Below are 13,570 nucleotides of genomic sequence, written 5' to 3' on the forward strand. Positions count from 1 at the left end.
CAGCTGGGACCATGGCTGTCTTCCTCTCCTGCTGTCCCCTGCTCCATTCTGGGACCCTAAATGCTGGGAGAGGCTGCAGTCTGAAAAGCCAATCAATTTAGCCATCAACAACAGAACCTAGATCCGACAAATACTGATTGTTTTAAAAGACTTTAAGATATTCAAAGGTAGGTACAATAGAAGATACCCAAAAGGGGACAGATCTTCTTAAAGGGACACGAATCTTAAGAGACAGGAAATGATTCTAAATAGACAATTAACAATTTAAGGCAACTGGGTCTTTTAGATTACAGGGAAAGTAGGCAAACCAGGTGAAGGAGACCTTTCCTTTCTTTCCTGCCCCAGCCCCACAGGGCAGAGCCACCACTAGGTAAAACACACCCACCCTTTCTCCTGGCCTCCGACAGCTCCTGAAGCAGCAGCAGCAGCTGCCTTCGGCCTTCCTGAGGATGAGCAGGGTGGTGTGTATGGAGGTGGAGTTGAAGCTCAGTATGTCCGAAGCAGCAAAGCCCCAGTCTGAGATGTCCCCCTGCCTGCCTTATGCCACCAAAGTGCCTTTGAAAGGGGATGCAGCTTTTCATTTTAGAACCAGACGCTTAAAAGGCAAATACGTCTGTCATTGCAAGACTGGAACTCAAGGACGTCCCTTCTCCAGTGCCTAACATCAGAGCTGGGGGCTTGGCAGGGCCCATAGTCCAGGTAGTATAACAAGGTGGGTCAGTTCTTCTGCTTCAGACTCACCAGGACCTGGGTTCGAATCTGGACTCTGCCACTTACTATGAGGTCTTGGGTCAATTACATCACCTCCCTGGCTTGTTTTCTCATGAGTACAGTGGGAACCATGCCTCCTCTGAATTTTGAAAATCAAATGGGAAATACATTTAAATGTATTTAAACCATACCTAGGCCTGGCATGTCGTGATGGCTGCTGTTTGTATTGATGTTACTGCTATTACTCACCCTTGACCTTTGCACAGCATTTGACAGTTTACAGAGCTGTTTTGTAGACACCATCCCATTTGATCCTGCAGGGTGGAAGCTGGGAAGGTGTTGTTCACTCTGTTGGTAGATGAGGAAAGCGAGATCCGGAGAGGTCCTTATGATAGGCTAGTGAGTGGCAGAGCTGAGACTTGCCTGATGCCTGGTCGTGTGCCCTTTCCCCTGTCCCACACCACCTCCTTCAGGTACAAGGGACAGATATTAGCTCCCTTTCTGCAGTGCCTGCAAGAACCTGCAGGGGCCGCAGAGCCTGAGGGCCTGAAGGAAGGAGAGACACGGATGTCCGCCGGATGTCCGCCGTGTGCTGTGCACTGTACCAGGCTCTTTAGAGCCACTGCTTCCTTAATCCTCACAACCCCAGACTTCGGAATTGTTGTTCCCATTTTATAGATGCAGAAACTGAGGCTCCCAGAAGTTAAGTGACTTTGTCAAGGACATACCACCAGTCCAAAATGGTGAGGGGCTCACTCTCTGGGGAGCAGTTAGCATTTAGAGGGGATGGGGCAGGACAGCGGACAGGCCCTCTAGCTTCCCAGTGAGGCCCAGAATGGGCTCTTGTGCATCGTGTGGGTTCTGGTCTGACTGGTTCTGGGGCTGGTTCTCACTGGGAGAACCTTAGGTCTGGGCCAAGATTGAGTCCATCCCCACTGTTCCTGAGGATCAAGCCGTGGGTGGGGAGCTGCATCGAACGGGCCATGGAACAACCCAGAATCGTGCGTTCAACCCTGACCCCGAGGCCAGGGTCTGGTGATACCAGGAGGCCAGACCGCAGAGTTTTGAAGTCAAGCAGTCCTGGTGTGCTAGCTGCTTATCACCCGTGTGGCCTTGGACAAGTGACCTGGCTTCTCTCCCACTTAGTTTCATTATCTGTACAGTAGGGATAATGATGCCTCCTAACACATACAGTTACTGTGAGTACTGACTTGCTTGGGATGGTTCAAAGTGCTCAGCACCGGAATACATTGGAATACTAGCCTGGCACCTAGTAGGTGCTCAGCAAAGCACAGCTGCCCTCCTTGGTGGTGTTAGGTGAGTTCCAACCCAGACTTCTTATAAACAAGCTGTATAACTGCAGAGAGGTCACCCAGATTTTTAGGTCCTTGGCTCATCACTTATAAAGTGGGAACTAACTGAAACTCAGCTCATTAGTAGGGATGCTCTAAGGGTTAATTGGGTGGGCAAAGAACAGAGTCATTATTGCTTATTTATTAGAGAAGCACTGGTGTGTGGACCCAGTTGTCAGGAAGGAGGTGCAGAGTACAGCTATGACACACTGAGTATCTCACTTGTATTATTTTATTGAATTCTTATAGTAAACTCATGGAGTAGGCTGTATTTGCACATTTTACAGATGAGACTCATGAATATGAAGGAAATGTATTTCCTAGGAAATGGTGAGGCTGGGATTAGACCCAGAGCTGTGGGACCTCAAAGCCTGTATTCTTTCTCTACTCACTCCACTGTCAGATTCAGCAGGGAGAGGCCCTGGGTCGGCACTGCTGGCGGGGAGAGCAGCCGAGAAGTGTGGTTCGCCTGCCTCCTTTCCCCAGCGGCTGCTCCACTGAGCTCTCAGCCCAGGCCAGCCAAGCCCCAGCCCAGGTCCAATGAACACAGGAGCTGGGGTCACCCCCATGTCATACTGACTAGGGGCTTCCCCAGAAGGCATATCCTGGGGTCCTCTCCCTCAAGGCTCACTCCTCGGAACTAGTCTGGAAATGGCCCCTCACCTGTGGGCTTGGTACTTGGGACTTTGATACATGGAAACTCCTGAAGAGGCAGATGGCAGGTGAGTGGGTGACAAAAAAATGCAGGAGTGTGGGCCAGTGCATTCTTGGGCTTAAGGCCAGGCTGGGTTCAGCGTCTCCAAGACAAAGGGGTCAGCCAGCAGGCCTCGGAAGGGAGCCAGAGCTGATGGGCACGGGAACAAGCCGGAGGTGCCCAGGCCACTCCAACCTCCTGAGGGGAGGGCTTCCCTCTAGGAACAGAGGGGAGAAGGGACATTTAGAGTGCCAGTGTGGATTGTGTCAGCCGGTCCGGCAGGATAGCTATTACCATCTGCTGTGTGACCTTGGGCAAGCCATGCATTTCTCTGCCAGTTGAATTCATGCTAGCCTCCTCAGAGGCAATCCAGGCAGTTCTGTAGCAGGTGGGCCGAACTAGGCCAGGTGTCACTGTGGCATGACCTGGCAGTCTGCCAGCTGGGGATGCTGGCCTCAGCTGCAGGACACACAGATGCCTCACACCTCACTCTGCCACTCCCCCAAGTGGCCAGCATGGGCTGTCCTCGTAGGTTTTGGGGAGATGAGAGTGGGTGGCCTCACTTCATCAGAGGAAGGAAGCAGCCAGGCCCTTCAGCCCTTAGACTTGGCCCTGCCTTGGACTTTCCAACTGTGCTTGTAGCTTGGATTATTCCACCAGCTAGAGAGCCTACACCACCCCCTCCAAAGCCTCCGAGACTTTTCTCAAACCTGCTGCCTCTATTGTCTTCCATGGCTACCAAAGGGCCTCTCTAGGCTTGAGCTTCAATTACACTGTGTGCACCTGTCCTGTTTGCTTTACTGTATTTTATACTGCAAGATGAACGCATACCAAAAAATCAGTGCATGCTTATTATGACAATTCAAGCAACACAGATTCCATAAAGAAAAAACTAGCAGTCTGCCTTCCGGTCTCCCTGAGAGATAGACACACAATATTCCAATAGCGTTAAATGTGTCCATGTCAGTGATGTGGCAATTAATCATGTCACCCTGTGACATTGCTCGTATTTTTATTTTGACATATTTTCCTAATACCTGCTGTCTAATTGAGTTTCATCTTCCTGCGCATATTGGAAGGAAGCCATCTATGGACAGGATCTGCATCATGAATGCTTTCTATCCAGTATGGTGTCTACAGGAGTGGGTGCTGCCTTCCTGTTTGGGGAATGGTTATGTGGATTGATTGATTCTTAGTCTGTTTGTGCTATTGTAACAAAATACCACAGACTGGATGATATGGTTTGGCTCTGTCCCCACCCAAATCTCATCCTGAATTGTAGCTCCCTCAATTCCCACATTTTGTGGCAAGAACCCAGTGGGAGGTCATTGAATCATGGGGGTGGCTCTTTCCCGTGCTGTTCTTGTGATAGTGAATAAGTCTCATAAGATCTTATGGTTTTAAAAATGGGAGTTCCCCTGCACAGCCTCTCTCTCTCTTTGCCTGTTGCCATCCGTGTAAGACGTGACTTGCTCCTCCTTGCCTTCCACCACGATGGTGAGGCCTCCCCAGCCACGTGGAACTGGAAGTCCATTAAACCTCTTTCTTTTGTAAATTGCCCAGTCTTGGGTATGTCTGTATCAGCAGTGTGAAAACAGACTAATACACTGGATAATTTGTAAACAACAGAAATTTATTTCTTACTGTTCTGGATGCTGTGAAGTCCAAGATCAAGGCACAGGCTTGTTCAGTGTCTCTGTTAAGGGTTGCTCTCTGTTTCCAAGATGGCACCATGAACTGTGTCTTCACATGGCCTATGGGACTGAAGAGGGGGGAACTGGCCCCCTCAAGCCCTTTATAAGACACTAATCCATTCATAGAGAGCCCTCATGACCTCATCACTTCTTAAAGGCCCCACCTCTTAAAACTGCTCCTTAAGGATTAAGTTTCAGCATGAATTTTGGAGGGGACACAGACATTCAAATTATAGCATTGACTCAACGATGTGAGGATGGGAGGGAGCGTCCAGGGCTTCTTAGGGCCAGCTGGGCTGCTTCAGGTTCACCTCTGGTTTTCTGAGCCAAACTGCAGGAAAGGACAGGGAAGCAGAAAAGGTTTAGGCTCCAGTCCTGGCCGCAGCCACTTTTGCGACCTTGGATGAGTTACCCAACCTCTTACTTGTAAATGGAGTGTGATAACAGCCACTGTGGAATGGTCAGGACAAGATGCACACACAGCCATGCCTATGCCCATCTACAGAGGAAACAGTTCACTTTCTCAGGAAGGCTTGGAAGTCCAGCATGCTACCCACTAGCTCTGCCTTGATAGGTCAGTTTCTTCACCCACCTGGGCCTCATTTTCCTTGTCTCTGGAATGGGATGGTGATATCCGCCTCAGGGGACCAAGGTGAGGTTGCGACAGCAGCACAGGGCCTGCTGTAGATGCTGTGAGCGGTGGTGGTGGTGGAATTATTTTTGTTCTGCGGAGCAAGGCGTCTTCTTTATCAGCACCCCTTCCCCCCAGCACAGGATGGGGCTCCTGAGGCCTGTGACTGTCTGAACGGAGTCTGGTTTTATCTAAAACAAACACTGGTCCTGCCCTGGTGTGGAGTCAGGGCCCCACAGGCTCCTGGCCAGATGGTCCCACTGCATCAAGGGAGGCCGCACGATTCCCAGACACCCCTATCCCCGCAGCTTGTGGGGGATTCCCAGACACCCCTATCCCAGCAGCGTGTGGGGGAATTCCCAGACACCGCTATCATACCCCACAGCTCTGCCTGCCTGGGCGTTCATTTCCTCCCTGAGGAGTGATGTGGAGAGGGCATTCCAATGAAAACTCCCAGAGGAAGAAGCGACCGATGAAATGGTGCTCTGTCTTCCTCTCTGGGACTTTGGAGTAGGGACTGAGGAAGCTTCTGGAACTCAGGGCCCCTGGAAGGAAGTACCCAGGCAGTGTGGAGCTCTGTTGTCTGGCCCTAGGCTGCTAAAAGATCTTCATAACACAGGGGGGCTGCAGAAGTGCTGCTGTCTCCAAGATGTGTCCCCAGCACAGTGCCGGGAGCCACACTGTTGGGTGTTGGCTTCTTCTTTGCCTCCATGAAATCTTCTGGGAAGTAAACATGAGCCAGGGGTGTCTTAAAGGAGACCAGAGCATCAAGCCCCAGTCTTGCTGAACTCAGAGTGACAGCCCCGAAAGGGGATGGGGCCAGCCTGGGGCTGAAAAAAGATACCGAGACAAGAGCACCCCTTGAGAGGCAGGGTTGGGGGCCTGAATGAGGGGCTATGGAGGGTTGGCACAGTCCTGGAGACCTTTTTCTTATTCAGAAAAAGGTCTATGCCTGATTTCACTTTGTTCTTTTGTTTTGTTTTGTTTTGTTTGAAACCAAGTCTCGATCTGTCGCCCAGGCTGGAGTACAGTGGCACGATCTCGGCTCACTGCAACCTCCGCCATCTGGGTTCAAGCGATTCTTGTGCCTCAGCCTGCCAAGTAGCTGGGACTACAAGCACCCGCCATCACACCCGGATAATTTTTGTATTTTTAGTAGAGACAGGGTTTCACCATGTTGGCCAGGCTGGTCTCAAACTCCTGACCTCAAGTGATCCGCCCACCTCGGCCTCCCAAAGTGCTGGGATTACAGGCATGAGCCACTCATTTCACTTTGAAGCCCAGTCACCTCCTGCAGGCTAGAGTGCTATCTTTCTCTGTCATTCATTCCTTTATTCACTCACCGATTATGCATCAGACACTTTCTGTGTGCCAGGCATTGCTCGGGGCTGGGGATTATGTAGGAATAAGACAGTCTATTCTTGTGGAAGTCACATTCCAGCAGGGAAGACAGACAGTAAACAAATAAATGACTAAATACATGATAGGATTGTAAAGAGAAGGGCTCAAAAACATCAAGTAGGGCATGGGGCCAGAGAGGGAAGAGGCCATTGTAGCTGCAGCGATCAGAAAGGGATGGGCTTTCTCAGGAGGGATGTCTGAGCAGACGCTTGAGTTAAGGAGAGAAGAGACCAGCCAGCCATGGGGAAAAGAGTGTGGGGCAGGAGCTGGAGACAGGTGGGAGCGCAGACCCCGTCACCAGGGTGCGTTTCTCAACCTGCAGTTATCATTACCCCTCCATGAAATGTTAATGCCACAGGTACTCTGGATGTCTGTTGCTATTCTTAGTCTATATACACAGAGTAAAAAGAGTAAGATGCTTTGTCCTGCAAGAATAAATTCCTGGGGGCAGTATTGCCCTTGTTGGGGATGCGTAATATAGAGCCTTCTGGCCAATTTAAGGAATTGGGGCTGGGTGAGGTGGCTGACACCTGTAATCCCAGCACTTTGGGAGGCCAAGACAGGCAGATCACCTGAGGTCAGGAGTTTGAGAACAGCCTGGCCAACACAGTGAAACCCTGTCTCTACTAAAAATACAAAAATTAGCCAGGCGTGATGGAGGATGCCTGTAATCCCAGCTACTCGGGAGGCTGAGGCAGGAGAATCACTTGAACCCAGGAGACGGAGTGAGCCGAGATCGTGCCACTGCACTCCAGCCTGGGTGACAGAGCGAGACTCTGTGTCAAAAAAAAAAAAAGGAATTGGTATATTCCAGTGCCTATTTGGACTAAAAGGAGTTCAAGACAACACACTCTACAGACTCCCCAGACCAGGGCTCCCCTTGGGTGTCTCATAGAGGCCTCAAACTTCGAGTGTCTGGAGCTGAGCTTTAGGCAGTAGCTGTGTGCACTGAAGCTCCTTCCTAAGCCTGCCCCTCATCGTCAGGCTGAGGTTCCCCAGTGTCAGCAGCTTCTCACTCAGGCCAAAGAAACTTGGCTCCATTCTTGGCTCTCCTTTCTCTCATGTTCCAAATACTTCTCGCCCCCTTCTCTGCCGCCATCCTGGCCAAGCGCCCACCTTCACTCACCTGGTCCCCTGCAGCAGCCTCCCGCCTGGCAGCCTCACTTGGGCTCTTGTCCCCTGGAGCCTGCAGGATCGTAGGTGCTCCCTGAGTGAGGAGGAAGAAGAAGAGGTGGGAGAGTGTGCTGTGGGTTGTCCCCATGGGCTCCTGGAACCAGGGCAGGAAGAGGAACGGTACCTTCTACCAGGGCTCCTGCCCCAGCCAGCATCGGCAGTGGGGATACTGATGACACACACAGAGGGGGCATGAACACCAACTCCTGGCGGGGCCCCCTCATCCTGTCCGCTCCTGCCCCACCTGCCTGATTACCTTTTAAAAAAAGGAAATCTTGGCCAGGCGTGGTGGCTCACGCCTGTAATCCCAGCATTTGGGGAGGCTGAAGTGGGCGGATCACAGGTCAAGAGATTGGGACCATCCTGGCCAACATGGTGAAACCCCGTCTCTACTAAAAATACAAAAATTAGCTGGGTGTGGTGGCACACGCCTGTGGTCCCAGCTGCTCGGGAGGCTGAGGCAGGAGAATCACTTGAACCCAGGAGGTGGAGGTTGCAGTGAGCCAAGATGGCCACCCTGTACTCCAGCCTAGTGACAGAGCGAGACTCTGTCTCAAAAAAAAAAAAAAAAAGAGAAAAGAAAAAGAAAAAAAGGAAATCTTAGGTGGGCACCCGGCCTCATCACCCTCTCATCTTCCAGGTATGGTGTCCTTCCTCTCCAGAAAGGGACACTGGGCTCTGTTCTTGCAGCCACCACCTGTTGCTAGGGGCCTGCTAGGTCCCTGGCCAGGGCTGGTTCTGGGGCTGCAGGGACCACTAAGACATGGAATGGCAGAGGGGCAGCCCATGCACAGCCCCTGCTTCTACTCCACATTGAGTTCATCCTTCAGCCCGAAGCTCAAACGAAGCTTCCCCGGGGCCTTGCTTGGCTTCCCTGATTTCTCGCCCTCCCCCTCAAGGCCTCTGGGATGTTCTCACCGCGTTCACCCCGTGTGTAATCAGATGCTCCCACGAGTCCTTGGCTGCCGTTTGCCTCGCTCACCACGCTGCATGCCTCACGTGGACAGGCCTCCAGTTATGTTGCCCACTGTCCCCCACACCCGACCTGGTGGCTGCCAGGCAAAAGGAACTTTGTAAACAATGTGGGAAAGCAAGTGAGCATGGCACCCAGGTGGTGGAGGCCAAAGGAATGGAGTTCGAACCTGGCCTGGGGCAGCCTCTCAGCGACGGAGCGAGGGAGGCTGTGTCTGAAGGAGGCCCTCCTTCTCCCTCCCAGTAATAATTCGGGGCTTGCAGACAGGTGTTAGGGAAGAGGGCCTCGGAACTCACGGTGATTAGCACAGCCAGGCTGCTCCTGGGAGCCTTTCTTTAGGCCTCTTATCTTTGTGGCCTTGGGGGAGGGAGATGCCAGGCTCACTCATGGGCCAGAGCACACAGAGTGCCTTCCCCAACACTGGCCCTGGCATTTCAGGGCTTTGGCCGGAGCCAGATCTGGAGGGTGAGACGCTGCATCTGAGGCCTGGGGAGCAATGACGATTCTCCTGCTTTTTCTTCCAAGAGCTTCATTGGGAGCGTTGCCATAGGAACACGGCCCCTGGGAGAGGCAAGGCACACCCCTTTTGCTCTCCCTGATCCTCTGTATCCCAGCTTCCCCATTTCCGCCCTCCCCTCACAGAGTCCTCTTCTCAGAGCTGCCGTGGTGCCTGGGGGACACGCAGGTGTTTCCAGCACTTAGCAACACAGTAGCCCTTGGTCTCCAGGGCTGTACGAACCCTCCATAGCCCCTCGTTCAGGCCCCTGACCCTGTCTCTCAAGGGGCTCTCTTATCTCTGTATCTTCCTTCAGACTAGCCCCAAGCTGGTCCCGTCCCCCTTTCAGGGCCATCACCCTGACGTCAGCAAGACTGGGGCTTGATGCTCTGATCAGTGAAAGCCATGGTGCTATTTATGGTGAGGATCGGGGGGCAGGGAGCTCTCGGGGTGAGGCTGGGAAAGCTGATGAAAGACTGGCCAGGAAGTGACTCACGTCCTATGCTCCAAGTGACTACGCCAGACAGCTTTCTTTTCTCCAAGCAGCCCGCCTGCCCTTTCAGGCATCCCTGCTTGTCCCCACACTGTCCTGTCCTGCTCCGCGCAACCCAGTGGCCTCTCCCCTCCCTTCCACCTGGTGAATGACTTCAACTTTCAGAACCAGCTCAAATGGAACGCCCTCTGGAGACCCCCCTTCTCTCCACCCCTCCGAAGGGAGTGACTTTTCCCTGTGTTCCATAGCCACGTGCGTTGTTCACAGCACTGTCGTGTCTTGCGGTCATTTCTTTGAGTTTCTGCTGGGTGCCAGGCACAGGGCTGGGCTCTGAATTTTATAGGCATCAATAAGACCCGCTTTCTGTCCCAAGGAGCTCATGGTCTAATGGTGGACACAGGTATGCAGAGCGGTGAGGGCCTTTGGGAATGAACATCTTAGGAGAGGCTTCATCAAAAAGATCTCCCCACAGAGGCCTTGAGGCTGAGTAGGATTTTAACAGGGTCCCATGCAGAAGCTCCTTGGGGACAAGGATGTTTTCTCTTGTGTCCCACAGCTTGCACAGGGCCTAGCATAGAGTAAGCATCTAGTATCTGGTCAGCGGGTGGATGGATACAGTTCTGCTAGGAAAGTCTTTGTGAAGGAGCTGGGGTTTGAGGGATCTTTGAAGGAGGCAAAGGAAGGGGCTTCAGGGTCAGAGAGAAATGAACATGAAATGAGGGAATGTGGCTGGAGCAGTGAGGAGTTTCCCAGAGGAGGCAAGAGGGACAGATGGAATTGAGGGGGTTGGAGAATCTGGCATGGCCTGGAGCAGGGCTCTGAGAAGAAGGCTCGTGCACAGAGCCCCAGTATATAGTGGGTCCCTTGTGGACCTGAGTGGCAGGAAGTGATCATCTTCACCAGGTGCACCCACGGGAGCGTTGCCTTCAGCAGGTGGCATCTGGACCAGGGCACTGAGGTGAGGGAGAAGGGAACGGAATCTCCGGGTATCTGGGGTAAGGTCTGAGAAGCCACTGCAGGAGGGAGATGCTGCTTGCTGGAGTTGGCAAGGGCAGTGGAAAACAGCCCCAGGAGTTGGCTGTAAGCCTGGTGAACGTGCCGAGACCCTCCAAGGAGGAAGCAAAAAGTAAATTCGTAATGAATGAGCCTTTTGAGTTTCCAACCAACTTCAGTCTTTATCACAAGAAAGGTCATCTGGTATCTGAAAACCAAGACGGGCCTCTGTCCCATGCACCAGGTAGGGGTGTTCGTACCACACGTTATCCACAGGGGAAGCACACTGTCCTGCTGGTGGGCACGTGCGGTCAACCCGGGGACACGTCTGTGAACCCAACCAGCAGAGGGAGAGAAACGTGGTAGATTCTTTTTCTTTGCAGTCAGCAAAATTTCGGGAGCGCCTTCAGCTTGCCAGGCTCTGCCTAGGGGCCCTCACATACCCGTGGTGACGGCATTCCTCACCGCCACTCCGACAGGCAGATGTCAGAGCTCCTTTGCAGCTGAGAACACCAAGTCTCCAAAAAGAGGGAATGCCCCAAAGCCACCCAGTGGGCAAGTGGGGCCACATTGCAAACTCCACTGTCTGTTGTTCCAGAAAACTCCACGGCCAGCGTGAGCGAGGCAGAGAGAAAGGCGCAAGTATACTACCGTGCGTGCATGAACGAGACCAGGATTGAGGAGCTCAGGGCCAAACCTCTAATGGAGTTGATTGAGAGGGTGAGTGCCTCGGGCTCTCCTTCCCCGAGCCCCGGCCCATGCCACCTGCCCGCTCCCTGGCTTCCACTCCAGCCCTCTGGTACCACCGGCCCACCTCATACCTCCAGCCGGTAGCACCGAGAGAAAGACAGACAGTGAGAAAGAGAGAGAGCGAGTGTGCCAGAGCGCATGTGAGTGTGAGCACATTGCGTAGCTGCGTGGGTGGGATGTCTGTGCATGTGTTTGTGTGAGGGTGTGTGTCAGCATCTGTTGTAGATGTCTGTCATCTGTCTGTGTGTCTCTCTGTGCATCTGTGTGTGGGACGGGGGCCATGTTTAGAGGGAAAATATTCCTCCACATTGCTGCTGCTTTTTCCTCAGGGGTTATGTTTGTGTGTGTGGAGAGGTGTGTGCCTGTTCCAGAAAGACCCACAGAGAGTCTCGGCCCAGAACCAGAGCCCTCCCTGTGAGCAGGGACCCAGGTCACTCTCCTATACCTGCTAACTCCTGAGCAGGAGAAGACATCTTTCTTGCTTTCTTGGGCACTTCCCAGACTCCGAGGCTTCCTGGTGCAGACAGAAGGTGTCTGTGGATGTTTTCTGCCTGCCTCGTGTTCCCTGGACAGCCCTGCCTCTTAGCTTGGCTTCAGGAAAGCATTGCAGCAGGGTTGGTGGCTGCACGCGCTGGGGACCGTGCTAGTCCCCTCCTCTCTGGACGGGTCCCATGTGCCAAACCAGGGAAGACCAGGGAGATTTTTTAAAATCCCAATTTTCTCAGGAGGCTGAGGCGGGAGGATCACTTGAAGCCAGGAGTTTAAGACCAGCCTGGGCAGCATAGCAAGACCCCCATCTCCAAAAAAAATTTAAAAATTAGCCAGGTGTGGTGATACACACCTGTAGTCATAGCTACTTAGGAGGATGAGGTGAGAGGATCACCTGAGCCCAGGAGGCAGAGGCTGCAGTGAGTTGTGATGGCCCCACTGCACTTCAGCCTGGGAAACAGAACAAGACTCCATCTCAAAAAAATTTTTTTTTAAATCCCAACTTTGAGACTAAAGTAGACCGTAATTTACCAACCTTCTTAAACATGTGGAGCCTTTTTTATCCCAGAGGCACAATTGAATTTATGTTTTGATATAATCACATTCACACAATTCATTATCCAAAATATAAACCGTGAACCAGGAAAAGTCTCTTTCCCATTCTCATCCCAGCCACCCAGGGAGCGGCTGGATTCATGCCTGGCTGCCTGGTTTGTCTAGGATAAGCCTTTGCTCCATCCATGGGTCTCCAGCTCATGGGTCGGAAACCCCCGATGAAGACCAATCCTTTCCTTTGCTCTTGAGGCTCAGAGAGGTCAGGTGACTGCTCCAGGGTCACAGAGCAAGTCAGCTGCAGAACCAGAATTCACATCTGGGTCTCCCCGCCACCTCATCACCTCCCTGCCTGCTCTCCCTCCCCACAGCTCGGGGGCTGGAACATCACAGGTCCCTGGGCCAAGGACAACTTCCAGGATACCCTGCAGGTGGTCACCGCCCACTACCGCACCTCACCCTTCTTCTCTGTCTATGTCAGTGCCGATTCCAAGAACTCCAACAGCAACGTGATCCAGGTGGGCTAGCTTGAACCTGCAGCGGTCGAGGGGGCGGGCACGACCTCTTCCTGTTTTGAGTTTAGCAGGCCCTGGGGTGGGAGAGAGGCTTGCCCTGGGTGGGACGGCAGTCTTCTAGTTTCTGAGCCTGGGTTATTTCCAGAGGCCCCATTGGTGAGATCTTTGCAGGCTGCCGGCCTTGCGTAGATGGGCACTGCATACAGGTGAACCTTTGGGTGCTGATGGGTTTCCATGGGCCCCAAGAGTGATGTTAACTCCTGGGCACAGCTGAACCCACATCCTGGTTTCCCCCTCCTTAGCATCTGCTCTTTGTAACTCTTCTTGGAATGGTTTTGAATCCATCTCTCCCTGTCAGAGCATGCCCCAGACAGAGGCTCAGCCTGCCCAGGGGAGCTCCAGCACTGGTCTGCCCCAACCTCCAATGCAGAAGTGAGAAACCCAGGCTGGGAGTCCTAAAAGCTGAATTCCCAGCCCATCTCTACCATTCAGTCACTGTGTGACCTTGGGCAAGTGCCTCAACCTCTCAGAGCTACAGTTACCTTATAAATCAAATGGATTGCAATAACACCTGTCCTAGGTATGCCAAGATGTGGCCATGGGCGCCAATAGTAGCAAGCAGAATATGACCCTCCCCTCCTGCTTGGCAGGCA

General features: G+C 52.8%; 1 protein-coding gene across 5 annotated transcripts in view; it reads left to right on the forward strand.

Annotated features, from left to right (window-relative positions):
* ECE1 (endothelin converting enzyme 1) overlaps positions 1-13,570 on the forward strand; it is a 128,428-nt gene that overhangs the window by 73,327 nt on the left and 41,531 nt on the right. For all 5 annotated transcript variants that reach the window (XM_054502671.2, XM_063667444.1, XM_054502681.1 and 2 more), the window contains 2 exons: positions 11,210-11,331; positions 12,774-12,920. In XM_054502671.2, coding sequence (XP_054358646.1) covers positions 11,210-11,331; positions 12,774-12,920 — 269 coding nt within the window. The remainder of the gene's footprint in view (positions 1-11,209; positions 11,332-12,773; positions 12,921-13,570) is intronic.

Source organism: Pongo pygmaeus, chromosome 1 (assembly GCF_028885625.2).
Source record: "Pongo pygmaeus isolate AG05252 chromosome 1, NHGRI_mPonPyg2-v2.0_pri, whole genome shotgun sequence".
Lineage (NCBI taxonomy): Eukaryota > Metazoa > Chordata > Mammalia > Primates > Hominidae > Pongo > Pongo pygmaeus.